The sequence below is a fragment of the Lytechinus variegatus genome, chromosome 4 (assembly GCF_018143015.1).
Source record: "Lytechinus variegatus isolate NC3 chromosome 4, Lvar_3.0, whole genome shotgun sequence".
NCBI lineage: Eukaryota > Metazoa > Echinodermata > Echinoidea > Temnopleuroida > Toxopneustidae > Lytechinus > Lytechinus variegatus.
In genome coordinates, this window is record NC_054743.1 from 13,486,005 (window position 1) to 13,513,078 (window position 27,074).

The 27,074-nt window shown below is 36.8% G+C and overlaps 1 protein-coding gene across 5 annotated transcripts in view; it reads left to right on the top strand.

Moving 5' to 3' along the window:
• The first annotated feature begins 2,662 nt into the window (after nt 1-2,662).
• The window catches only part of LOC121413438 (androglobin-like), an 81,353-nt gene continuing 56,941 nt past the window's right edge, over nt 2,663-27,074 (top strand). For 3 of the 5 annotated variants that reach the window (XM_041606257.1, XM_041606258.1, XM_041606255.1), the window contains exons 1-9: nt 2,664-2,867; nt 10,420-10,525; nt 11,116-11,169; nt 12,038-12,217; nt 12,779-12,991; nt 13,211-13,350; nt 14,873-14,962; nt 18,707-18,906; nt 19,799-19,900. In XM_041606257.1, the coding sequence (XP_041462191.1) occupies nt 2,695-2,867; nt 10,420-10,525; nt 11,116-11,169; nt 12,038-12,217; nt 12,779-12,991; nt 13,211-13,350; nt 14,873-14,962; nt 18,707-18,906; nt 19,799-19,900 (1,258 nt within the window). In that variant the 5' untranslated portion in view covers nt 2,664-2,694. Of the gene's footprint in view, nt 2,868-10,419; nt 10,526-11,115; nt 11,170-12,037; nt 12,218-12,778; nt 12,992-13,210; nt 13,351-14,872; nt 14,963-18,706; nt 18,907-19,798; nt 19,901-20,418; nt 20,431-27,074 lie in introns of all 5 variants that reach the window. The other 2 variants (XM_041606254.1, XM_041606256.1) reach the window with 2 other exon arrangements.

Sequence of the window (27,074 nt, forward strand, 5' to 3'; positions counted from 1 at the left end):
TGTTGCGCTGCGTAAAATACATTTTGTATAGGTATCCACGAATCACTTTAACATTGAAGAAGCGAACAGACCAGTGGCAAAGAACGATCTTCGCGATCATTGCTCTTGTGAACTCGTCGAGATCGTTAACTTTGAGTCTCGGGTTTTATTTTGAAAGCGACCGTTGATCAGCAGAGGCATATGGATGCAATAAAACTTCCTCGGCCCATCCGTCCCAGTCCCAGGACTACAAGTTCACAACATACTTATTTTACAAGCATCAGCAACTTTATATTTTTGATAAGGAGCTATAAACTAACAACATGAGCTGTTAACTGCAGCATGACGAATATTACATTTCACCCGGAATAATTTAATCAAAGTCCAGAATTTACGACCATTAACATAATTATGGTGGAACAGAGGTCAACAAAAAAAGATTCATGTTCTTTTTCAAGTAAAGACCTAAGTCTAACAAAGCATAACTCCATGTTGAATTCTCACTTCAAGTTGGCATCGATGCTATATTACTTTTAGATCATGTCGGTTTACTATAACTTGTTATGCAATAACTATAAAGAGGTAAATAGAAGTCATTGGTGGACGATTGTGTTGTTGTAAAGGAAGGTGCTGTTCTCGTTATCCGATCGAATCGACCTTTGTTATTAAGGCAGATAATCAATCAAGAATGATGATCCTATATCTGTAATGAACGCTTCAAGAGGATCCAGCAGTAATACCATTCGATGCGACCGGAAGGAAAGGCGTTTCAGGATAATGATACATATTTCATGATATACTCAGTGTTGCCGTGGTTACTCAACGAAATGCTTATCATCTACGCACTCTGAGCTAAAAACCTGAAGTCTGTTTCTTCGTACATTGACAGAGCGAAAGTTTGCTTTATTGTGGAATCGAATGGCGAACACAGCTAACTAAAATCTTGTTGTGAAACTTAAATATCAGTGCGGATTTCATATCTACAAATATGAAAAGAATCAGCATTGGTAAGATAATACATGTAAATTCTCTCGTCAATATACACTATAATATTATGTTGTCAACACTGGTTGAAAAATGAAAAGGACTACGCTAGACCATCGAGGATGAATTCGTAAGGTGACACATTGAGTCTATACCAGATGAGATGCTATTCGGTACTTCAACCACTCAATTATTACCTCACCCTTCAGCTATCTTTTGACTGTTAATTTCACTTGTTTTGTTTTGGAATCGGAGCCGAGTGGTTCTCGGATTAGAAAGTGACCATAGATCTAGAGAATCGCCGAGGGCTTGGTTTGGAGACGCCCCGTATCCCAATTAAGGTCTTGGCAACGAATACCTTCATACCCCATGTGTATTCTGCTCCAATGATCCGGATTGAATCGACTGTGTAACCCATATTATCTTCCATTGTTCATAAAGAAGGCCATTCGGTGATGCATTTAAATTTAGCCGTCCAAATAGACTGGTATATTCAACTTTCGAGACCTGGTATTATGCAATAGCCCCCTGCATACAAAAAAAAAACGAAAGAAAATACAACCGATATAGCCTGAGTAATTGCCGAAATCAGTACTTCTTGTGTAGTGTGTTCCATTTAAAACATACAACTTGTGGACTTGTGGTGAAATAACTTCATATTCAAGTTTGGCTGTTCTGAAACCTAACTGAGAAGACCAAGTCAATCTTCACCTGTCATCATCGACAATTTGATTACATGCATCGATAGAAAGACAAGTGAGAGGGTTATTCTTTACTGCGACTAAAAACATTGAGAATGCTGCAGATATTCTATTGAACTATGTTCATGATTATCAACCAAAGCTGGAAAACCTTTTACTCTTTATGCGAAACGAAATCTAGAACTTCAATTTTGTGAATTTCGTTTAGAACCTGATGGCTTCATGGATAATCTCATATGGCAATTCGATAAACGGAAACAAATGTTGCATGATTGTATGACCTTCATTAGGAGACCTTTGATATTGATTGACGAGGATATAACATGTCATCTTTCGAGGAGTTTCATGGATCAATAAATGTTCACCTGGATATAAAACGCATCCTTTATCATGGTAATAATTGCTGAAAGAGGAAAGTTTATCGACAAAGACACATGATGATCTTTTGTTAACTTCGACACAAGGAATAACCAGTTAATATAGAAGATCCTGAGGCTCGCGGTAATAGCCTCCATTTCATGTTTGCAGTAAAATACGAATTTCTCTACAATAACAATTGTTTGAATACTTTCATAATATGTGCATACTTAATTAAAATTTCTTCTATCTTTGTTTGTTGTTGACATCTTAATGACTTGAATTTACCAAATGACGTTACTGACGAATCTTCGAAACCGTGGGCCTATAGGATATAAATGTTTTAATTTTTGTACAAACTGAAATCTCATATCCCATAATGTCGACGAAGAGCAGAAGAAACGCTCCGAAGTCGCCGAACTTAAACGGACCGCGTACGTTCACTGCAGCTCGTGAAAACACACTCGACCACCAAGTCACTCACCACAGCGCCGGTGGTACTTACCGACGTCATGTTATCTATCCGGACCTCCCGTTGTCTCTGGACGAAATCTATGACCGCGCCACCCGTTACACCAGTAAGTTCCTGGCACGACCTATCATATTCTACGATGACGACGACGATGATCTCGGTGTCTCGATTAGGAATAAGCGTGGTTCGGGTGACCGAAGAATGACGATTGCATTAAGTAGTAGTCGTACCGGTAATCGGAAGTCCTTGCTTGCTCCTGATACTAGTCGAAGGGGAACTATTGCTGGTGGTGGTGCTGCTGGGTTGGCCTTGGGTTCGATTGACTTTCGGAGGTTTGGTACCCTAGGAGAAAGAGATGATGCTGGTATTGATGAGTAAGTTCTTACTCTTCCAATTGGGATGAGACTGTCCCTTATGCCAATGGGGAAGATTCTGTGAGGATAGTTTGAAATATTTTTCAATGTACCTACTACAAGCACGCGTGTATTCTGGGGGTGCTCTCGGGGCTCGGGCCCTCGGTAGGCGAAAAGGGGCGCCAAAAAGAAGAAGAAAGGAGAGGAAAAGAAAAGGGGAGAAAAGGAGGGAAAGAAGAAAAGAAAGAGAGAAAAAAGAGGGAAGGGGCGCCGAATTGATATTCGAACTATATAGGGGGCACCAAATTAATGTTCGACTTAGGGGCGCCGAATTCATGCTCGACATAGGGGCGCCGAATTCATGCTCGACATATAGGGGGCGCCGAAATTATGTTTCACTAAGAGGCGCCGAAATGATGTTCGACATAGGGGGCGCCGAATTGAAGTTCAACCTTGGGGGCGCCGAATGGATGATGTTAGAGGTATATAGGGGAGCCGAATTGATGTTCGACTTAGGGGCGCCGAATTGATGTTAGACCTATGGACGCCGAATTGGTGTTCGACATAGGAGCACCAATGTTAGTCCTGAGGCGCCAAATTCATGTTCAACCTAGGGAGGGGGCGCCGCGAAAGTCATATTCGACCATTTGATGTTTAACCAGGGGCGCAAAAATTATGTTTCACGTGGTTTTGGCGCTTGCACTCGTATCAAATGCATAGTTAGATGCCCATCATGTTCATGATTACCAAAAGTGCTTAGAAAGTCCAAATGTTAGGTCAGAATATCAAAAATTTTCAGCTCGCGCTTCACATTCGCATCAATTATTTTATAAATACCCATCCTGTTCATGGTTACAAAAAGTGCTTAGAATGCCCCCCCCCCCCATCGGCTGGCAAAAACAAACAAAATAAATAACTTTAGGAAACATTATCTGCTTTGGTGCTCGCATTGTCTGTTTAAATGGGATAATGATAATAATAAGAAGAACATGAACATTTGTAATGCGCCGGTATCCATCATAGAACAGATATACATGTATAATGTTTTTCTAAAACATCCCGTTTTCAATTAAGTCCATATCAAATATATTTCCTTTCACTTCAAGTTATCATTGTTTTATGAAGTGACATTTGCTTCTTTTTCATGTCTACTTAAAGTGATTGCCCCGTTTTAAGGTCTGAATATAAATCATTTCCAGACCGTATTTACAGTTATTAGTGCTACATGTCTGCTCTTCATGAATTCATATAAACAGTCCTTAAAATGTCCCCTTTTCTGGTCTGAATATCACAAATTTTCAGATCACTTTTCGCGCTCGCATCAATTTTGGTTAGCGAATTAAGTATGACCTTCGTGAATTCCTAAGAACAAGCTTAGAATGCCCCTCTTCAGGTCTGAATTTCAAAAAATTTCAGCTCGCGCTGCGGCGCACTCGCAATATTTAATGAGTGAGATACGTATCATGCTCATGATTACAATGAATACAAAAAGTTCTGTAAGTGTTTATGTGTAATTCTAACTAAATCAACAAGTGCTTGGCGCTCGTATTAGATGACTGTGGTAAGATATGTATGTTCTTTATGAATTCATAACTAATAGTCCTTAAAATGTCCTTGTTATGGGGTCAATATATACAAAAAATTCTGCTCGCACTTCGCGCTCTCATTGTATGTTTAGTGAGACAGAAACGTATCTTGATTACAAAAATCTGCTTATGTCCCTTTTTTATCTGAATATCAAAACTTTTTGGCTGGCGCTTCGCGCTCGCGTTATTTGGTCAGTGAGATGCATATCCTTTTTAATAGCTCAGTCCTTAAAATGTCTCTATTATGTCGGTATACCTGGCAATCGTGCGCTCTTCGCATGCCCACTAGGTGGCACAAAATTGTGCAGGTCCCCCCCCCCTCTCCATGCCGTGACCCACGGTATGCAACTGTCTGACGGGAGGGGGTGCCATTTTCCAAAAATTCACAGGGGCGCCAAAATAAGGTCGCCCCTCCCCAGGTTGCAAAATCCTGGATATTTGCCTGACAAGTCATTTCTGTGGCTTGTCTTGACAAAAGAAAGGCAAAGAATCGTCAATGATTCATCGTTTACGGAATATCGCATCTTTTACTCTTTTCCTCCATCTTATTTCATCTTTTGCTCTGGCATCTGGTTTAGTTAGTGGTATGGAATTACATTCGGTTCAGGTCTGTTTCAGGAAAAAGATTTTGTTTCACCTTCGGTTGATTTTTTTTTAATGGTTAGTATTTAAAATTTCCCCATTGTAACCATTCCCCTTAATTGCACATCGACATGGATAAGTATACGGTACATAAAACTTATCACTAGGCCTATCATGACTTACTGATATAGTGGACTCTACCCAAACAAAATTTGATTTGAAGCAATATAATATAAAAGTATTACAAGCGTACTGCTGAAATTTTCATCAAGTCCTGATGAATAATTGAAAAGTTTCTCCTACTTTCATAAAACACTTTGCACAGCCTGATCATCGTGTCATAAAGGCTTACTAATGAAGGAACCAATGGCTTCACACAGGCTACTCATTTATTTTGCATTTTATTATATGGATTATGGAATATAGAATTTCCCCTCATAGGTCTATTACATAGATATTGAATTATCATTGTGTTTCAACGAAGAACTTCCTTATTGTCAAATCTAAAATTGTTTAAATATAATTCATATATACTGAAATACAAAAGAATTGTGTGACAGCATAGGCTCTTTCATTTACATATCACCAATATTTTACATGCATAATACTTTTTCTGTAAAATATTGAATAGTCATATAATATTCTTATTTTGTATCAAATTTTGATAAAATTTACAGCTTGTGTGATTTTCTTAATTACTCGAGTGTAGCTGACCTCGAATCAGTTTCATCCAATGGCTAGGCTCTCAGTATAATCTAGTATCTATTCCCTCCAACCAAGGGGATGACATACCATTTAATTTGTCATCCAACAAGGATCAGACAACTTTCCTTTACTTTTTTATATTCCGATCTGAAAACTGGACATCTATAAGCATTCTTTGTAATCAATCATCATGAACAGAAAAGGTATGTCCATCTCGATAACAATTATTGCGAGCTGAAATTTTGACTTGTCGTGCAGTGACATGTTGGTTTATTATTCATTTTTTTTTCTTTTTATAGTTTTCATTCTCCTTTCTTTTTGTTTCGTTTTGTATTTTTTTGTTTTTGTTTTCATCTGCTCATTTTGGCGCATACAATAATCTAAAAACACACGCGGTGTTATTGGAAGTGATGATGTGATCATATGCAATTTGTTCACATGATAAAAAGATAAGCAATACTTACTTCTGGAAAAATATTGACACCTATTGCATTTAGAATAAGGCCTCGTGAACTTCAGCTCAAAAATTGTAACTTGGATGTGAAAAAGAGCCGCTCGGTCCATTTGAAGAGGTAAATTAAAAATCCAAACGGGTTATTATTATTTTTTTTTTGAAGTTCATTTATCTTGACTTGCATGTAAGGGAAATCGTCATAACAAGACAGTATTGCAGGTGTTAGTGGTGGGAGGTGACCTGTATTATCTTCTCTCAGTATAATTTTCCGGTGAAACATTATAATAGTTATGATGCCTCATTATTGTGACAAGTTCGATCATGATAAGAAGTGAGTCGAAGAAGAAGAAAATTATTTTCGAATACAGTAGACGGATGGTGACCATCATTTTTTTTTATCGTAATTTTTTATGCTTATTGAATGATTTTTTATTGTTTATCTTTTGTAAAATGTTACAAACAGATGGATAAAGAAAAAAGTATAAAGTTAGGATGACATAGAATAAAATGTTCAGGATAATGTAATATTTTTATAAATGAACGTAATCTTAAGAAATCACCCCTCCCAGCAACCGATCGCATGAGATGTTCCCCGTTCGTTTCCACCCTTTTAAATATTTCATTTATGTTCGGGTGTATGATATAAAATGAATGGAGAAGATACAAAAGAAGTGAGAAATTAGTAAATTTAAGAGGGTATAAAGGTATAACCACGAAAACCGACAAGATCTAGTCTTCAACACAGCCCATTTTCAATATATAGTCCTTAAACAGTATAGTCTTTTGTAATAAAGCTAACAAGTCATGTACTTAAATCTCCACTTTTAAGGATTACCCTCTTCCACTCTAAAGTCTAAACTGAAGAAAAAAGATCTTCGAGCAGCAACTAACTCCCACCGTGACATACACTGTGAAAACACTGTATAAAGTTTTAGGCACATTGTTTAAGCTGGCTGTTACTCTGAAAAATATTGTTTAAGGTTTTAAACAAGTCATTTACAAAGTTCATACATTATCAAAAAAGTCTAAACAATAATTGTTTAAAAGTTAAAACAAATTATTGTTCGAGTGATATATGACGGGCATGCATGCAACATACTCAAAATTACTGTGGAGAACAAAAGTTGTTGAAATCACCCATCTCCAAACCGCGAAACCATCGACTCCTATATGCTACCCCTTTACAGGTTTATTAAAAAAAATAAAATATGATAACAAAACACGCCCATGCAGGCCTTATTCACTATATATATATATATATATATATATATATATAACGGATTAACTGTCGGTGAATTTTCTTTAATTTTTTTGGGTCAATTTTTTGGGTCATCCGGATTAACTCTCTGTAGATTTTGTTTCCGTTAGCATGACCAGCATCATGTTACCTCCATTTTTTTCTGGGATTTTTTTTTTCATATGCATAGACAATCATAACAAGTGTTCAGGGTGAACTTCAAAGATTTAGGGGTAGAGCCATCAAGTACGATTCTGATTCTAATCGTGTCTTTTCATGGTTTGACAATTCACTGTCGACCTGTTAGAAGTTCAAAGCTTGATTCAATCTTTCAATTACAGTTATAACTTTATTTGCAATTTCTTAAGTGTAAGTGTAACCTCAATTCTGCACAATTTGATGAGACTCGACTATTCCAAGTTTTATCCAGCAAAATCATTACACCTGTACGGATGGAGTGTCTGCGCATGCTCCGTAACCCTTATCTAATTGACCCTAGTTCCTGACAACCGTCAACGAAGTATCGACTTTCTCAGCAACGAGACGCTAACATTAACTTTTAAAATTTACATTTTCACACGCAAAATTGCATAAGTCGTGCATTTTGCACGATGGCGTCTAAACCAGCGAAGGAAAAGAAATCTTCTAATCGTGTAAATTCAGCTTCCAAACAAGAGTAAGTTCACGCAGCTGACACGATCTCGATCAGTGGCAGCACCGACAGCAGCGATGAATCGAGTGACTGATTGTGTGCATTGTCTATGTAAACAATGACTGTCTCGTCTGTGTATTGCTTGCAATTGCATGTGTGGGACTGGGCACTCATTCAATGAACAATTCAACAAGGTTATGATGAAATATATGATATAGATATGGGACTGGGGACCTGTTCGTAGTTTGTGTAGGATTGTACTGTGAGTGTGAGGGTCTATGAATATGTTCATGGATTAGAAGATGCATGAAAAATGGATTTGATTTTGGGATTTTATCATGGGCAATATTTTTTATAAAACTAAGTAGGCCTAGGCCTACTGTAAGGGCACTTGTATTCAACCCGGCATAATTCAAAGATTTTGACATATTTCCAAAAATATTTAGAAATATGGAAACTATCTTAATTTCATACCTTTGTTATTTCCAGGGTAATCTGTTGTCGGTATTTTCTTTATCAATCTGTCGACTGTATGCGCGTAGGATCGAATTATGCGCCGATGGCCTTTTGCACTGAATTGCACTAGTATTCAACCTAGTGAGGATAGATTGCAAATCTCAAAAGGGTTTATATTGCTAGATTAGATTTAGATCTATGTAAGTATCTGGCTTTGATTAATTCCCTGTTTGGTCTCATCTCAAATGGTCTAGTCCATAGTCGGATGGGACAAGGGCAGATTGAGAGACAGGACCATCTTTCATCGCTAGGTTGAATACTAGTGCAGACGGGTTGAATACTAGTGCAAAAAACCGTCGCCGTATAATTCGATTGCCCGCGCACACAGTCGACTGGTTGAAGAAAAAAATAACGGAAAAAGAATAACCAGCATTTGCTCTTAGAAATAAGACGGGTCTGAAATTCAGGTAAATTCTATGTTTCTATATATTTGAGGAAACTCTCCAAACGGGTTGAATACTAGTGCCCTTACGGTATGGCATCATTAAAACACAGATCATTCCCTTGACTTGTGTCTTGTCAAACTCTAATTTGTTGAGGGAATTTAAACTAGTCTGTGTTGCTTCAAGACACGGTAATTTGATTGTCATTTGTCAAGTATTTCAATGTCAATGAATCCTGTTTCTTCACTCATGACTTCATGTTTGTCTTGAGTTTTGCCTTTTGGTGACACGAAACGGTGATTTGAGTTTTGACATTTTTTTGACATTAAGATTAAAAAGGACTGGAGATCTTTCTCTGTGCCAAATAGACCAGACTCCAGAGCTGCCTATAGTTTTAAAGTAAAAAAAGAAAAGGTATTTCATGAACGATTTCAGCTTTCACTTTTCATAACTTTACATGTACCGGTACAGTTAATCGTTTTGGCTTGTTGAACTCGAAGTTCTTGTTTAGTCTGTCCGCATCTATCAACATTTTCTTCATTTGTTTGTTTTTCACCATCCCCCATCCCATCTATTTAGTGTGAGGGGTATAATTTACAGTTGAATAGAACGCATCGTCCTCTGCCAACATTCTTCAATACAAGTTCCACCCTTTTGGAACTCATGATGAGAAAGATTTTAAACATGCTTTAATAGAGCCTTAAAAGTTAAAGAAAAAACAATGAACATTAATTCAGTAAATGACTACCTAAAACTCAAACCACATTCCTTATAAAAAAGGTTGTTTCAAATGAGATGTGTTATTCTGATGAATGTACAGACAGACCTAAATCATAATGTTTTGTTTCTATCTCTCTCTGTCATTTCTATTTATGTCCTGACTTTTTAGCACTTTGAGCATTTAATCAAAACGGAATAGACCTTACCCGCCTTGTAAATTGGTCCATAGTTTGCTATTCTCTGGCATGCTAATGAACTCACTTTTACTGTCGAAGTATAAGAAGCAATCACCATTTCTTCTTCTTCCAGTGTAGTACAGTTCACCTTGTGTTTGTCAAGTACTGAGTGTGCAGTGCGAGTAAAAACAATTTTTTACAATGGACTCTATGTGCAGCTAAAAAACCAGACTGAAGCTTAACAAAGCTTGACACACTGCATCTTCAGCTTGAAAAGCTCCAATGAGGTGCAGTTGACAGCTACAGGTGGTAATGAATTCCATAGCCTGATAGCATCTGGGTAAAATGATGTTTAAAGAAATTGTGTCCTTGCATAGGGAACCTGGAGTTAATGTGGATTTCCACAAGTGCGTGGTGCTGCTACTGGAATGACATTGGTGGCCAGCAGATCAACCAAGCCATGGAGTATGCTGTTTACATTTAAATGTTTTGTATAGATTATTCAAAGACTCATAATTCATACAAGATTAAATAATGATTTTTCTATTTTGTGTGTGTGCAGAGCTGCATCCATAGCTGCCAGTGTGATTGGATCTCAAGAAGGTAGAAAACAGAAGGTTGTCATCTGGCCTGAATGGAGTGATGCTGATGTCAATGGAGAAAAATGGGTAGGAAGTTTATGTTTTATCTTAACTTAATAGCCGAAAGCAAAGAAGATATGTTCCTCGGTTTATTAAACACCCAATTATTTAGATTGAAGGATTGTAAAAGGCATAATAGTTTGTTTCAATTCTGTTCGTACTTTTTAAGACTTGGATTCCAGGGGCCTGTTTCATAAAGACTTGCTGTAATTACAAATGCACAGTTTCTGTAACTGGTTTAACCAATCAAATTGATTAATTTCAGTAGCTTTAAACTGTTATTGCAAATTTGTTGTTATAACAAGTCTTATGAAACTGGCCCCAGGACAGTATTCCGAATATTGTGTCATCATTTTTTCTTTGCCAGTGCAGGTATAATTGGTTCACATCATGCACTTCTGTATTGTTGGTCATTTGAGCAGTTCATACCAACCATGAATCATGAATGCCACTTTTATGTAACAGAAAAGATAATTTCCGGAATACCGGCCCAGAATATCACTCCATGTGTCTTTTTGAAGATGATGGAAATAATGTAGAAAATATTGTAAACCCGATTGCTTTTTGATATGAAGGTTTATTATTTGCTTATACTCTGTATCTGTCTTACTTACCAGGATGCCCCACACAAACCCAAGGAGAAAGACAAGGGCAAGAGCCCAAGCAGCATGGTTAGTATAATATTCATCTCTCTCATTTTGGTTTAGTTTGATAAAGAGAACATAGCATAGACAAAAGACCAAGCAAATAATTCTGATATGAACATTCTCGGGCCCCCTAATTCCTTCTTGATTTTTCTTTTTTTTTTTACTTTTCATTTACAATTACAACTTTTTACTAATTTTTCATTTACAAGTAGTTTTTGAGGAATTAAAATGAGATGGAGTTACAAATGATTTTCAATGGAGAAAGTGTATATGACTCTAATTGGTAGGTCTGAGGGGAATGTTTCAATTGCTTTGAATTGTCTCAACAATAAAGGGGATGTAAACAAAAATAAAAATCTCAATATCAGAGGAGTTCTTAGCCAATAGAATGCAAGGAATTCAGTAGCTCATTACCAGTGTTGACATTTTTTTTTCAGGAAAAGGTATGAACTCTTGCTTTGACAACATATTCTAGGCCACAGAAAACATCTTACCCTGCAGCACAAAGCTATGCAATTGATCATAAGGTTGATTTTTACAATTGATTGCACATTATAATCAATGTAGTCCATCATAAAATTCAGCTCTACAATCATGTGATAAGCTTGGTGTCATAGATCCCTTGTTTGTGTACAAAAGGGCCTAATTTTAGATGATTAACAAACATGCCAAGTAGCATCTATGTAAAATAGGGTCCCAGCTACGTTGGCAACCACCATGGTAACAGGGCTCACCAGTCAATCACAATCAATGTTTCATTGCTGTAGTTACATTCATGACAAAGTGACTATACATTAACTGCAAGACTAAAAGAAACTGGCCCCAGTTGCCAGTGATTGTTTCATGAAGCTCTCTCTTCTGAAATTGTATTCATTTTCTTGTTCTGTTGCAGCAACACTTCTTTGATGATCCAGAGGGAAGAATAGACCTACCTGGTAACCTTAGACATCGTGTAGACCATTGGAGAAGACCACAGGACTTCATCACTGACAAGACGCCAGTAGTCTATGATCCAGATAGCAATCAGGACATCGACCTACTCACTAACAATGAACACCTTGATGAATGTGAGGTAAGTTGAATCTGGGTCATGTTTCATTTGATTAATTATGCCATTTTTACTGAAATGGAAACTTTGATGTGGCTGCTGAGCCTTGCCATGGTAGTTACCATAGTTGTATATGCAGGTATTGTAGAGGTGATATCTGATCCAAATGTGGGGAATGTTGTGTGCAGCATTGCAAGATGAAAATGCTATAAGAAATATAAAGATGCTGTATCAAATATTATCTGAATACAACAAAAAGACAAAGAAAGGAAGAAATCTTTACTAACACGAAAGAGAAATGTACATGTATAAGTGATTTTTCTTTCCAGAAAATGTATCTCTTTTGTTCAAATTATTTTATATTAATTTTTCCCCCAAATGAAATATGCATGTATTTACCAAAAGTAAGTGCTGCAAACTCATTATTATTGAGGGTTGGTTTATTCCAGTCTATCTAAGACTTTAGAGGATGATTAGCTGTGAGTAGCTCTTTGTTTAGAACTTCTACAAGTTTGCAAATGGAGCTCAGTCTGTAATTGTTGTCTATTTGTCAGTTGAAATATTAATCATCTTTTTTTTCTATAGACATTACGTTGGATCACCAGTCAAATCACCAACCTGTGGCACTCTACAGCCACGCCCATCACCGAACCTCATGAGGGAGTCACCATAGCAGGGGGTAAGATGCACCCCTGGAGGCCATGGGACCATATCTACGCCCTCTGTAAAGTAGGAAAGGCACCCCATCTACCCCTCTACAATGCCCATGGCAAATACATCATCAGAATATATTGGATGGTAAGTTTATTGAGATCTATTGAACCCTTGTCCTGATAAGTAACATTTCATCCATCAAATCTTTTCATATTCAGTTATTGTCTTATTTATTATTTCCATGGTCATTCTTTCATTTACTCTCTGATAAGGTGAAAAATTGCAAGTGACATTTATTTTGTACCATCAATAACTTGTTTTAGTAGGGATCATCTGTATAACAATCTTTCTCTTTTGTTTCAGGGAACATGGAGGAAAGTGACGGTCGATGATACCATCCCGTTTGATGATAATGGAAAGATGCTTCTACCCTGCTCCAGATTGACCCATGAACTTTGGCCTATGCTCCTCACCAAAGCTCTCATCAAAGTATTCTCATTAGAGTAAGTAATTCTTGTGTCGGAGTGCTCCCCAGGGAGTGGAGAAGATGCATTCATTGTGTACAGGCATGCCATCATCAGATGTCTGGGTATAATATCTGTAAAGAACTTAAGATGTCGTTCTGATCTATCAAGTGCTATATTATTTATGAATTGCCATTTGCTTAATGTCGATGCTGTGATTGACTTGTGATTATAACTATCAATCAAGACCAGATATTACCTCAAACACATTTCTTTGTTCCCTTTTTATTTAAAACATAATTTTGTAGGTTTTAATGATATGGGTAGTCCTCTGTATTAGACATGACTTTCCATAAAGTTTGAAAACATCACACTTTAAAATTTACAGTATTCAAACAGTTTTTACTGAACTTATGGCGTGGTGGCTCAGTGGTAGAGCATCCGCCTCATGAATGGGAGTTTGTGTGTTCGATCCCTGGCCGAGTCATAGCAAAGACTTATAAAAATGGGACCTTTTGCCTTCTTCCTAGGCACTCGGCATTTAGATTGGAGAAGGGTAATAATAACACATTATGTTATGCAGGGCCCGCTGGAAGAGCAGTGTCATAACTAAAGTGGCTACCCTGGGTGAATAAGACATTATTGTTAACTCAGACACATTTAACATTCAGTTACATTGACAATGAATTTTACAAAATATTGAAGTGGTGTAGAGAAAATGCATTTGTTGTTAGCACAATGAACTTCATGTTATGCAAATGTAATGTCTGTGATGTTCACTTTCACTATCTAAAACAGTAATCACCCCTACAATGCAATTGATCTTCTTTCAATTGTTTTCCCATACATCTTTTTACCCCCTTTTCTAATTTTGTTCTCAAGAATTTCACCAGCTCTTAATTGCAGCACAGTAGAATATATGCACATAGTTTCTGCGCTATATAAATCAGTATATATTATTATTTATTATTAACCGTATCAGACATCTGAGCAGGGCAACTTTGAAACATTGTTGCCTGCTTAACACTGGGATCGAATGGCCGGTCAATAAAATTCCAATTGTTTATCCACGGGCCCAATTTATTGCCCGCTCAAGAAAGTCAATGAGAAAATGCGTGGAAATGTGGCGGGCAATAAAAGGCAGCTCTAACATCCGGGTATTCTACGCGTTGTGTACGCGTCCTTGAACCGCGCAGTGCTATACGTCATAATGGTAACGAAGTTGAGACAACGCTGCATACTGCGTCCCTAGGCCAGGGACGCGTCATTTCAATTACGTCACAATGGTAAAGTTCAGAAGCCCAGTCTGCTCAACATGAGAAACTAGATTCTCATTCTAAACATTTAAAATATCTAAATTTTAACGATTTGGCTCTAGATGTCTGATTTGGTTAATAATAGCAATATTGACTGGCCTGGGGGCGAAAGGACATATATCGCCCTCACTAAATTGATATCACCCTCGTCTACGACTCGGGCGATATAAATCTAGTTTGGGCGATATATGTCGTATCGCCCCGAGGCCAGTCAATATTGCTTTATTATTATTTTTCTTGTATAGTTACTCAACTGGAAACAGCAGCTGTGAGTTTGGTGATGTGACTGTGATTCAGACATTGACTGGGTGGCTACCTGAAACAATACCTCTACAGTAAGTGAAATAATTCAGTCATTACTTGGGGTAAATTACTAATAGCTACAACCAATTTTAAAAGGATGCAGATTGATTTTTTTTCACTCAAGAATATGATTTTATCTCACTTATAAATGATTGATTTATCTCACATGAAATTAAATTTATCTCATTTCCAATTGAATTCAGTTCTAGTGCATCAACCCCTGGATCTGTTGAAATATTTAAAGGACCTATCATTCCCTACGTCAACTTTCTAGGAGAAGATTATCATTCTTGTTGATAAACACAGCACCTAAAATTATAGATGTATGGTGTTCGTGAACAAATATAACTGCCCAGGAGTTAGGTCATGCTAACTGACTGCAATTTGTGGAATGAAATGCCCTATATTAAAGGAGAAGTTCACCCTGAAGAAAACTTTGTTGTAAAAATAGCAAAAAAAATTATAAAAAATATTGGTGAAGGTTTGAGGAAAATCCGTTCAAGAGTATGAAAGTTATTAGAGTTTAAAATTTTGGATTTGTGACGTCATAAACGAGCAGCTGCCCCATGTGTTATGTAATATAAAATGCATGAATTTCAAATTTTGTATGGTTCCTGATGACTTAATTTTGTTTTCTATTCATGATCGGGTGTGAAATGATTTGTCTATTGATATACAAAAGGTACAGTGAAAACCATTTTCAATTTTTTTAGAAAAGGACATTTCATGTAGGAATGCTGCTCGCATATGACATCACAAATCAAATAATTGAATTTCTAATAACTTTTGAATTATTTGATGAATTTTTCTCAAACAATATTTTTTATCATTTTTTCCGCTATTTTTACAATAAACTTTTTGTCAGGGTGAACTTCCCCTATATTAATGTTGCTGTCCATGAATGTTTGGAATTCATCCTGTCAACACTTTATCCTCTTTCTAAAATCTTTGAAATGATTTGAAGAATGTCCCATGATACTGGAAGAAATATAAATGTATCAACATTCTCTGATAATTGCCTTGTCAAAGAGGCCATAATGATTGTAGAATTAAAATCAAAGATTTTTAAAAGGCAGTCGTATTAAATTTCAATTAAGTATATATGTTGACACAATTGAAAATGCTGATTATTCAACACTTGTAGTCCTCTCTTCAGTACACACAGGGCACTAATTTTCATTCCCAATGCATTGGCTCTCCTTTATCTGTAGTATCCCGATGGAGGTCTATGAACCCATTGAGTCCCATGTCAGAGATGACTTGGGATATGTTCTTTGGAAATAGTGTGATATACTGACATCAAGTGATGTTCAAATGATGAAATAGATCTTGAAAACCTTAAAGAATTTCTCAGTTCAACTCCGATGTCATTTGACCAATTTACTCACATTTCCTTACGTCTGTCTTAGCCACTTCTTGGCTTGTTCCATCGGAATGAAGACACAGGCTGTGCAGAAAGAGAGAATGAATGAACTTGAAGAACGTTTAGAATTAGAACTAGATAGTCTTAGATACAGCCCTGGATCTGGTCAGGAGATACTAAACTCTGTCATCTCGGAAGAAGATGGAAAAGAAGACGATGAGGAAGAAGAGTTGAAATTGAATGGAAATGGTGACAGTAGCTCAGCCAAGAGCAAGAAAGAAGATGATGAGGATACTGGAATTGACATATTTGAGTAGGCTTTGGATTTAGAGGCGTTCTCTCTTTTTTTACTGTTATCACATTTGGTGTTTATGTTACGGTTATGAATATCTGATTGATATTTGCTTTAAAATCAGTGATTGATTATCCTTTATGAAATGCATGCCGATAAGTAATATGTAAAGACTTACAATATATGATTTTAGATGAGTTATGTTTTTGTTTTTTTGTAATTTCCTGGATTATGCTTTTGTTTGAGATGTTAGAATTTTGATTATTTATGTTCCTTCCCAATAACAACCAACATTTCACATTTTCATATTTGTTTATAGCATTGACTAACCTGTTTTACTTATCAAACTCTTTTTGAATTGCATTACCATTATATTTATTCTTTCTCCTTTTTTTCATTTTTGAATTTTATGGAAAATGTATTTTGTATTAAAATGCATGATAGCTTGAATGGTAAAGTTTTCAAGCCTGAGTTAACTTTGATTCAGTCTTGTGGGACATATAACTATTCATGAAAAAAAAAAATCCATGATGTATACTCATTTCCAATAGATAACTCTGTAAATGCTGGCACTTTCTTATTCTTTCCTAATAACACACTCTCCTGAAATTGCAAAGATTTAAATCTTTGGAAAGTGCATGAATGATTTCTTTTACCATTGAATAAATCCATGAATATCTGTTGGCCTTTAAAGCCTTACAGTCTGTATACCTATCTCTGTACATGTATACCTCTTTAAGAATCCCAGCATCACGGGAAGGTCCCTACTGACATTGCTAATAGCACTAACAACCTTCTTGCAGGAAATTTGCAAACTTCAAAACTGATATATACTTTAATAGAAACCTTTGTGTCTAGGATCACTCCAATGCCAAGCATGAACTTGACTCATTGTTAGACATTTTTGTGTTATTTTGTATTAATTTCTTAGAAACATTATTGTTGAGATATTCATCTTAAGTCCTGTTCCAGAAAGAGTTGCATTTGAACATGGCCAAGGCAACTTGTCTAAAGTCTGTGCTGCGTCTTTTAACAAGATCCCCACAGTAAAATTGCTAAGTGTCTTTCACAAAATCTTTTTCACATTATATTGTCTATGATGAAATGTCAGTGAGGATTGAAGAAAGGGTGCTTGCTGGATTCACACTGGAAAGAGGCAGTTTTGAGTTTTTTACAAGGTGTCTATTAAAGGACAAGTCCACCCCAACAAAAACTTGATTTGAATAAAAAAAGAAAAATTCAACAAGCATAACACTGAAAATTTCATCAAAATCAGATGTAAAATAAGAAAGTTATGGCAATTTATAGTTTCGCTTATTTTCAACAAAATAGTTATATGAACGAGCCAGTTACATCCAAATGAGAGAGTCGATGATGTCACTCACTCACTATTTCTTTTGTTTTTTATTGTTTGAATTATACAATATTTCAATTTTTACGAATTTGACGATTAGGACCTCCTTGCCTGAAGCACAAAATGTTAAAATAATTGTCCACGTGTTCAGGGAGGAATGAAACTTCATTTCACATGACAATGACGAGAAAATAATATTTCATATTTCATATGATAAAATACAAAAGAAATAGAGAGTGAGTGATGTCATCAACTCTCTCATTTGGATGTAACTGGCTCGTTCATATAACTATTTTGTTGAAAATAAGCCAAACTTTGAAATGTCATAACTTTCTTATTTTACATCCGATTTTGATGAAATTTTCAGCATTGTGCTTGTCTGATTTTTCTCTAATGATTCAAATCAACATTTTTCTGAGGTGGACTTGACCTTTAAAGAACACTTGCAAGTTTTGCTCTTTCTGCAACAGGTGTACTTGACCCTTCTTCATGTGAAATCATGATGAACTGGCAATTTCACCATTCTGAGTGGTTACAAATCAAGTAGTATTTGATAGCAAAATTCTTCCTCTAATGGGTGCCCTACGTGAAGGTCCTTTCTTCATGATCCATTTGTATATCCATGATGAAACCATAATGAACGGTATAATGTAATACTTGACTGGCGTCACAGATAATCTCGAACAAGGACCTCACCAAGTTTCCTGAATATGCACCCTTTTTCTACGATGTTTTTTACTAGTCATCTATCTCTCTATCTCTCCTAGGTATGGTCATTTAGACAAGGTGTGGGAGCTGATGAAGAAGCTTCTGCCAGAGTTCAAGCTCCCTGAGCTGGATCCTCCCCCATCGGAGGAGCTGCCTCCTGAAGAGGCTCCTAAGAAGGAGAAGATGGGTGATGAGATGTCTGTGGTTACTAGGGAGTCTAACAAGGATGGCAAAGGAGGCAAAGGATTTGATGGAAGATGTAAGTTCATTATGAATTTCTTTGACTTTTTGATAGGTGAGCCAGTTACCTGAAAAGTAAACATTTTAAAAGATGAAATGTGTAGAATGCTTGAAAAGTATAACAAAATAGGGCCACCGCTCACCTTACGACCCGACTGGTCTACAACTGGTCTGCGACTGAGTGAGGGGAGATGAATCTCGGGTACCGGTAGTCATAAGCGTCGACACTGCACACCTTGCGATCCGACTGCCGGGTTTTCTGCGATTCACGCTTGTGCTTTTTACTTTTTGCCCTAGCAACTGAGAAAATGGCGCTTACTACTGTGTATGTCTTTTGCATACTAGTATCACATACGCGTCGTGCAACTCTGCTGTCTGATTGGCTGGAAGTTGGTTTGAGCTTGCGATCCAGTCATAAGGATTTGACATGTCAAATCCTCATGATTTTCTTTGTGGTTTGTCTCTGACCGGTCTGCGACTCTCAATCTGACAAGAGCTGTGACATCACATCTCCCGTCAATCAGTCGCAAGCCAGTCGTAGACTAGTCGGGTCGTAAGGTGTGAAGTGGCCTTTAGATGTGGATACAACCAAAGTCAGACCTTATGCCAACAGTAGAAGATGATATAGTATTTGATCACATAGTGCACTGTTATGAAAGATCATTAAAATATTTTTGCAAGGTATTTACACAGTATCCTAGGGCACTTGACATGTGTACCACCTCCCTTCTATATCCCATGGTATAGTGGTTCACTACGGGTCCGATAAGCTTTACTTTCCATGTCCGCTAGCCTCCACAAGTGGCACTTTCACTGTACATGTACAATTATAGCTCTTCTTGAAATTCCAAGACTCCGAGGATTAGCAGTAGTATATAAAATAAACAATTGATTGTGCAATTTCATTCCAGCTGAAAAGGGAGACAAGGACTCTAGAGTCGGTCATAAAGAGGACGTCAAAGAGGGAAAGAAAGACAAGAAGGACAAGAAAGACGACAAAGACAAAGACAAACGTAAGTTCCTCTTAACTTTTCCTTCTGAAGTTCCTTATATTTTCTGCATATAACCTGGAATTCTGAAACTAACAAATAACTTAATTGTTAATATATAGTATTGTTGGTAGTTTTTAGATATTTGTTCTTTATTATTGGAAATATATATATGTTTTTAGCTGCATAACTTTTTTTTAGAAATGGTGAAAAAAATATAATTTTGGTTGAGGGCCAAACACAATATTGCAAATGATTATAAGGATTTATTAATTTTGCTGTTAAAATGAACACATGTATAACTGTCATTTATCCCTCGCCAAACAAGATAAGATATGAGTTTGCACACTTTGTTTTCTGTTGCTGATATATTTGACTTAATTTGCTTTGAAAGAGATCAAATTTGAACCATTGTACTAAACTTGTGTTATTAATTGCTGGTTTGTCTTAGTTAAGTTAAACAAAATGACATGCTATATTTGCTGGGAAATGTTGTATAATTTGTTTCCCTTTTTGTTTGTTGCTTAATGACCCCCTCCCAGGAGAAATAACCTGTAAGTAGATAGTGCTCCCTTATGTGTAAAGCATATGCACATACCACAGTAACAACTGGATGGGAATGAGAAAGGCTTTCAAGGAAGTGGTTAACATAAAGGACTCTTAAAAGATAATGGCTATAACTATTAAAAGACAAAGTCTGAAAATCTGACAGTGTGAAAATGTAATAGATGTACAGTACCCCACCCCACCCCCCCCCCCCCGAATAAAAATTGTTATTGGGTAGATTTGACCAATTGAAATGCCCAAAAGGGTGAATATCCAAAAGAGCCTAAAAAGTAAATACCTAAAATCATTAAAGAAAATGCCATACAAAGCTTTTCAGAATACAGAGATTTATGCTAGTAGGCATTAAAAAGGAGCCCATTCAATTTTTTAATTAATTTCTTATCTGGCCCCCCCAGAAAAGAAAAGATTTGTAGGGTTGATAAAGGGCCACAATGGTGAGAGTTAATGCCCATCATGCATGTTTATACTTCATTGTGCATAGAAGGAAATTGGACTTACAAAGTTATTCTGCTTTTTGCAAACATGTGACATTTTCATGCTTTTAAATTTTGGTTACAAAAATCTTTTGAAAGTCTTTCTATTTCCCATACCATGAATTAATCCTGTAATGAGCTAATCATCAAATTTACCTCTCCACTCCTCAATCTACTACAGCACTAAATCACAAATTTGACGGTAATATAATACAGGTGGAAAAGGATTCTACAAACATTAATCAGCAACCTTTTCACTAATTATCAAGCATATTTATGAGTGAATTCTCTGACTTGTCACCTCACCCTACATCTATCGATTTTTTGTTAAGGTACCACTTTCCCCAATCCTTCAATAATCATGTACAGCACTAATCACAAAATTGAGGTTTGATATGGTGGTGCATCTGTCAAAGTGATAAAGGATTCTCAAAATATCAATCGTCTTCCTGTTAAGTAATTATGATATGGGTGATTCCTCTGACATCTGACCTCACCCCACCTCATCCAATCTTGCTCCACCCCGCCCCTACACCTTTCAATTGTTTAATCACATTTGTCAGTTGTGTAAATAGTGCTCACAGGGTCGTCATACTCTTGGGTGATGAACTGTCTAATGGACATTCATGTGTGCTATTCAGTCTTCTTGAATAATTGACCATACCTTGAATTTATCAACTGAATCAGTATTCATTTTGTTGATTTTTTTTTCATACCACATAAAGAAATTGGGATTTAATCATTTATTAACATGGAATGTATCTTTCAACTATTTTCATTGTCACCATTTGTGTGATGTTAGGAAAGTAAATGTTTCCAAAACTGTAATTCATGGTTAAAAATATGGCAATACTGATATAAAGAATGAGCAAAGCATTGAATTGATAATTATCCCCTTTTATCAGTGTATTTTTTGTAATTTGTTAATCATTTGTTACGATTAATACTCACTGTTAATGGTTTAGCAGGTTTGATTTAAAAGTGTAAATTGGAATTACAGAATGAAGGTCTACGTATAATCAGTATTGTACAACGCCTACTTAGCTTGTTGTACGCGATCAAATGCGAGGCTGAATGTCACACATTCGTACCGTTGCACACAAGACGTAACATCCAAAATGTACCGTCCAAAATGTACCATTGCACGGCTTTAGGAGGTGACGTCACAATGCGATTTCATTGAATAAGGTAACAATGCGCGTACAGCCCGCTGGCGCATGGCTAAATGCGCAATGCTGTCCAAGATCATGTGCGCTTGTGGGCCCGGCTTGTGGGATTTTGCTTTTTGCTTTCAATATTTTTGCTCCCTTTTCATAGATTACTGGAGGGAAAAACTCTTGTGTTTTTTCATATTTTCGCTAGATTCCGAGGCGTTGTACAACACAAATAGCGAATATTCTTATTCGTGCAATGGTGCGAGATTTCGCATTCGGTGAAAGAAAGAAACGCTCTATTCAACTCGGCTAACGCCTCGTTGAATAGAGCATCTTTCTTTCACCTCATGCGAAATCTCGCACCATCGCACTCATGCCTATTCGCTATTTGTATACTGGCTGCATAGAAATGTTGTTAGCTCTAACCGAGCACTAACTACAGGCGTGATCACATCCTTCAGATGGTGATGTCATACATTGATCCAAGACTTAAATAACGTGTTGTACATGTCCATTACGAAAATTTGTGTTTAAAAATGGATCTCATCTGACACCCCAATTTCAAATTCCAAGCTACTTTCACTCGCCCCCCCCCCCATCCCCCATATCAACAAGGAATGGTTATCCTTAAGTAAACAACCACGCACTCTCCCAGATAATCCACCTTCCCCCAAGGAGAAGCGACCTTCATAAGGCCTGGCAGAGAGAGAGAGAGAGCAAGAGAGAGAGAGTGATTTTTTTAAAACTTATTGTTATTTCGGCAATTGTGGGTCATTTTGCATCGTTCAAAATTTCATGTTGATCTTCATCTAAATTCCGAATCGTTTTTAGATATGCTAATGTCCTAAAACAAATAGAATACAAATTCATTCTTTCAAGATTAATGTCAGCCAGGAAGCTCTGAAGAGTTTGTTTATACTATTACGTAACAAGGACAGCTGCAATCCCACTCCATGCTGTTCATCAGCCTGTTGTGGTGGCAGGCATCGGTGTTATCGGCTCTTATCAGCAGCGGCAGTCACTAAATCGACCCCACCCCAGTTTAAACGCGAGAAATGCAACTTTCCCAAAAACTGAAATTGGGGTGTCAATACCCCACTTGAGATCCCATTGACTAACATGCAAGGCATTATCAGCAGTCAGATGAACCCCACCCCAGTTTAAACGAGAGCTCTCCCAAAATCTGAAATTGGGGTTTCAAATACCCCACCTGAGCTCCCATTGACACAACACGCAAGGCAATGGAGTTCCTGTGTTATAAGCTGGTGGGGTATTTTTTAAACACAGGATTCGCGTAATGTGTTGTGACATTGGGCATCGCTGCAACATTATTGCTTGTAACAAGGCCTCTGTTAACGCATTACTAGTGCTAGCAACGTTTCTACATGTACAGTGTATGTGGCCGTTACAGCAGTATAATAATAATCCGCTTTTATATAGCGCTTAATCCATCGGAACGACGTTTCTGAGCGCTTTACAGACATATTATTACCAATATTACCAATGGTCAATTCCATTGTGACTTATGGGACATTTGATACTTTTTTCCACATTACTGAAGTGCATATCTGAAATAGTAGCTGCATAAACATGGATTTACTTTATTAAACTGAAAGAAGAATACTGAAACTTACTACATACAAAAATGCATGCATGCAGCTTGGGTGCATAGGGTGATATATCTTCAGAAATGTCATTGTGACTTATGGGACATCGATGGACCACACAAATTGAGCTCTTTTGTTCAAAGTGCCATATCTATCTCAGTTTTATGACAATGTTTTTAAATTTGGACTTGGAGATTAACCAGTGATAGTGCTCACAAACAGTACTTGAATTGGACTTGATTCATTTCATTTGTTTCAGTAGCTGTGTGCAATCGTGTGTGACTTATGGGACAAGTGAATGTGACTGATGGGACCCTATCTCATATCATGGAATTCACATTTCCTGTCAATGACTTTTTAAGTCAAACTTAATTTTAGCATGAAGTCATATTCACTAATAACATGACACCTTTAATAATTCATGCCATTGTGTCAGAAATAAATTCAACAAAGGGCAGAAACATCTTTTCATGCACTTCATGAATATAAAGGGAACATTAACAACAAAAAAACTTCCTAACTTGTCAGCAAGCTTTAAGAACTGTAATCAAATAAGTACAAAATAATCAATAAACAATTACAATCATAAATATTTAGCAAACAGATGAAAAATGAACAATTAGAATAAGAATGTACACACTTTCCATTGTGACTGATGGGACAAATTTGTTACAGATGGGACAAATAAATGTTGCTTTTCTCTATCTGTCTCATACAGTATGGTAAGAAAATGACCTTTTCAGTGTATTGTATGTAAGCAAATTAAGACATTAATGCTGCCATGAAGTATATCAATATTCTTGTTAATATATTCTCTTTCATGTCGAAAGCTGATATTTTTCATTAGTTGTTGATGTTTATGATAAAACAGATAGATATCAGTGCACATGCAAATTTTTGACAAAAAACATGAAAATTTTGGCATAAATTCTTTTTTTTAATTATTATTCTACTATCTAAACTACATGTATACTTGTATAGTAAAAAGTGTATTCATTTACATGGAAGATTTTACCATTGCCTCTGCAAAAAATATTAAAATAATTGATTTTCATGAAAAATCCAATATACCGGTACATGTAGAAGCCAAGATGGCCGCCAAAAATTGCCAATTTAGAAACCTATCTGACACGATTTGGCAAAGGGTACATCAAGATTCATTAACTATACATTTTAGGCAATACAAAAAAGTTAGTTTAAAAATATATCATGGGGTGCACCCTATCACAAATTCTTTTTTGCCAGCTGCTTGGGTTGTTATGTCATCTCTTTCATAGAAATTCAGAATGCCTGTATAAAGGACATCACCATTTATAGAGTACCGAAGCGATGATGTCAGTTGCCATGGTGTCATGGCGGCCTGGTTCTAAACAAAATAACCAGGGGGCCGTTTCATAAAGCTGTTTGTAAGTTAGGAACAACTTTAAGAACGACTGGTGATCCTTTCTTACATGCTAAAACATTGCCAATTTATGATGACATTTACCACAAGGATCACCGGTCGTTCTTAAAGTCACTCTTAAGTTACGATTAGCTTTATGAACCAGTGCCCTTTTACGACTCTCAGAATGATGGTAACAACCAGGGACAACACACATCACCATTTTTGCAAATACAAATGTGTATTGACGATCATGCAGCTGCGACTCAGTTTAGAACCGGCCGATTCGATGTCATGACATCGTGATGTCACACTTCGGTACTCTGTAAATTGCACATGTTACTTTCTATTGGCAGGCGGCAGGAATGATTCTAAGAAAACTTGATTGCAAGCTTCTGAACAACTTTTTGGCATTTACAGGGGCTGGTAGGGAGCGCTGTATGTGCCCTTTTAATATCTCTGCTCATGGTAGCCTTATGCATCTGAGGACTGGTGCTCTTATTTTGACAGGATCCAGAGGATCGCTCAACTACAAAATTTGTGACTGATGGGACATTGCAATAAGTTTAGTTTCCATGGAACTATATACCAAGTTCACATCATATGTAAAACAGTGGATGCATACTCCAAGGAGACAAGAAAACCAAGAGAGTGATCTGGACCTTAAAAAATGAATAAAAGCTGGGGTGAAACAAACCCAATTCACCTGTACTCAAGCTTTGCATTTTAGCGATCATTCTCAGTTTTCTCCTTTTTTGGGGGATGGGCACACAATCCCAACTTTTTTTTGTTCCATGCACTTCCTGTGATATTCTGACTGTTTTTCTGATAGTCGGCATACTGTTCTCCAGCTTTTAAGCATTCTCATCTCACTCTTTGATGTCATGGACAGCTTTAAGGTGGCATGGTTTATGAACTGTATGTGTGACTTATGGGACATGTGACTTATGGGACTTAAATGTATGTCCCCCCAGTATGGCTATTTCAAGTCCAATACAGATGCAGCTTGATTTGTTGAAGCAAGCATGTACTGTGGTAGATAAAAAAGTCCAATACTTGTCTGCAGGAGTCTATGGCAGCATATGAGGGAAACTTAATGCTTAAAACTGTGACTTATGGGACATCAAACATACATACATTGAAATGTATTTTGTGCCTCACCGTTTCACTGCAGCATGTAAAACAATACAGCTAATGGTAAATTACTGCTTGGAGGTCACATGGACAGTGGAATTTTTTGTCAGCACCCTTTGCATGCCAGGAGCCAGGGATGGGTCAAAGTTGTACAATTTCTATGAAATCTTAGTACCAAAGTGCAACAGAGTGCACATTGTGTATTTTATGAATGAATGAGGGTATAGTAAATACAATTGTGTTTTTGTAAACCTTAAACTGTATACTTTTAAACAGAATAAACAAAATTGCTCAGAAAATAAATTTTTAAAAATGGAAAAATGCAACATTTGGCTGGAATTGACCCAATGTATACCAATACACTTCTCAGCATTTGAACTTGTTCCATTTCCGTGTGCCCCCATAACAAAGATTTGGGATGCATGGTTGTATTAGCTATATAGGGATACTTCTAAATGTGGAATTGTTGGGAAATTGTGTGATTATTGCTAATTCTTTTTGTAATAAGTAATATACTATTATGTGTGATGATGGTTTCTCTGTTGCCACTGAACGGCCACAAATCAGTAATAATTAATGCGTTTTCTTCCAAGTTGTGGAAGCAAAGCAGTCTGTTCTATTCAAGATCAAAATAGTGCACTTGTTAGCTTCCTCAGCATACCATCAGAACAAGGAGACGCAGTTCCCTGAAAAATCACATCTGATGCGAAAGAAAATTAAGTATCCACACTTGGAATCTGCCTTTGGTTTGAGCTCATTTTAGCACTTCAAATTATTCTTGTCTTCTTTTGAATCAAAGTAAATGATAAGCAAATAAATTCTACAGCTAAGGTTGCATTTTTAAAATTTGCCTTGAAAAAAATTACTGCTAGATTGCGATTA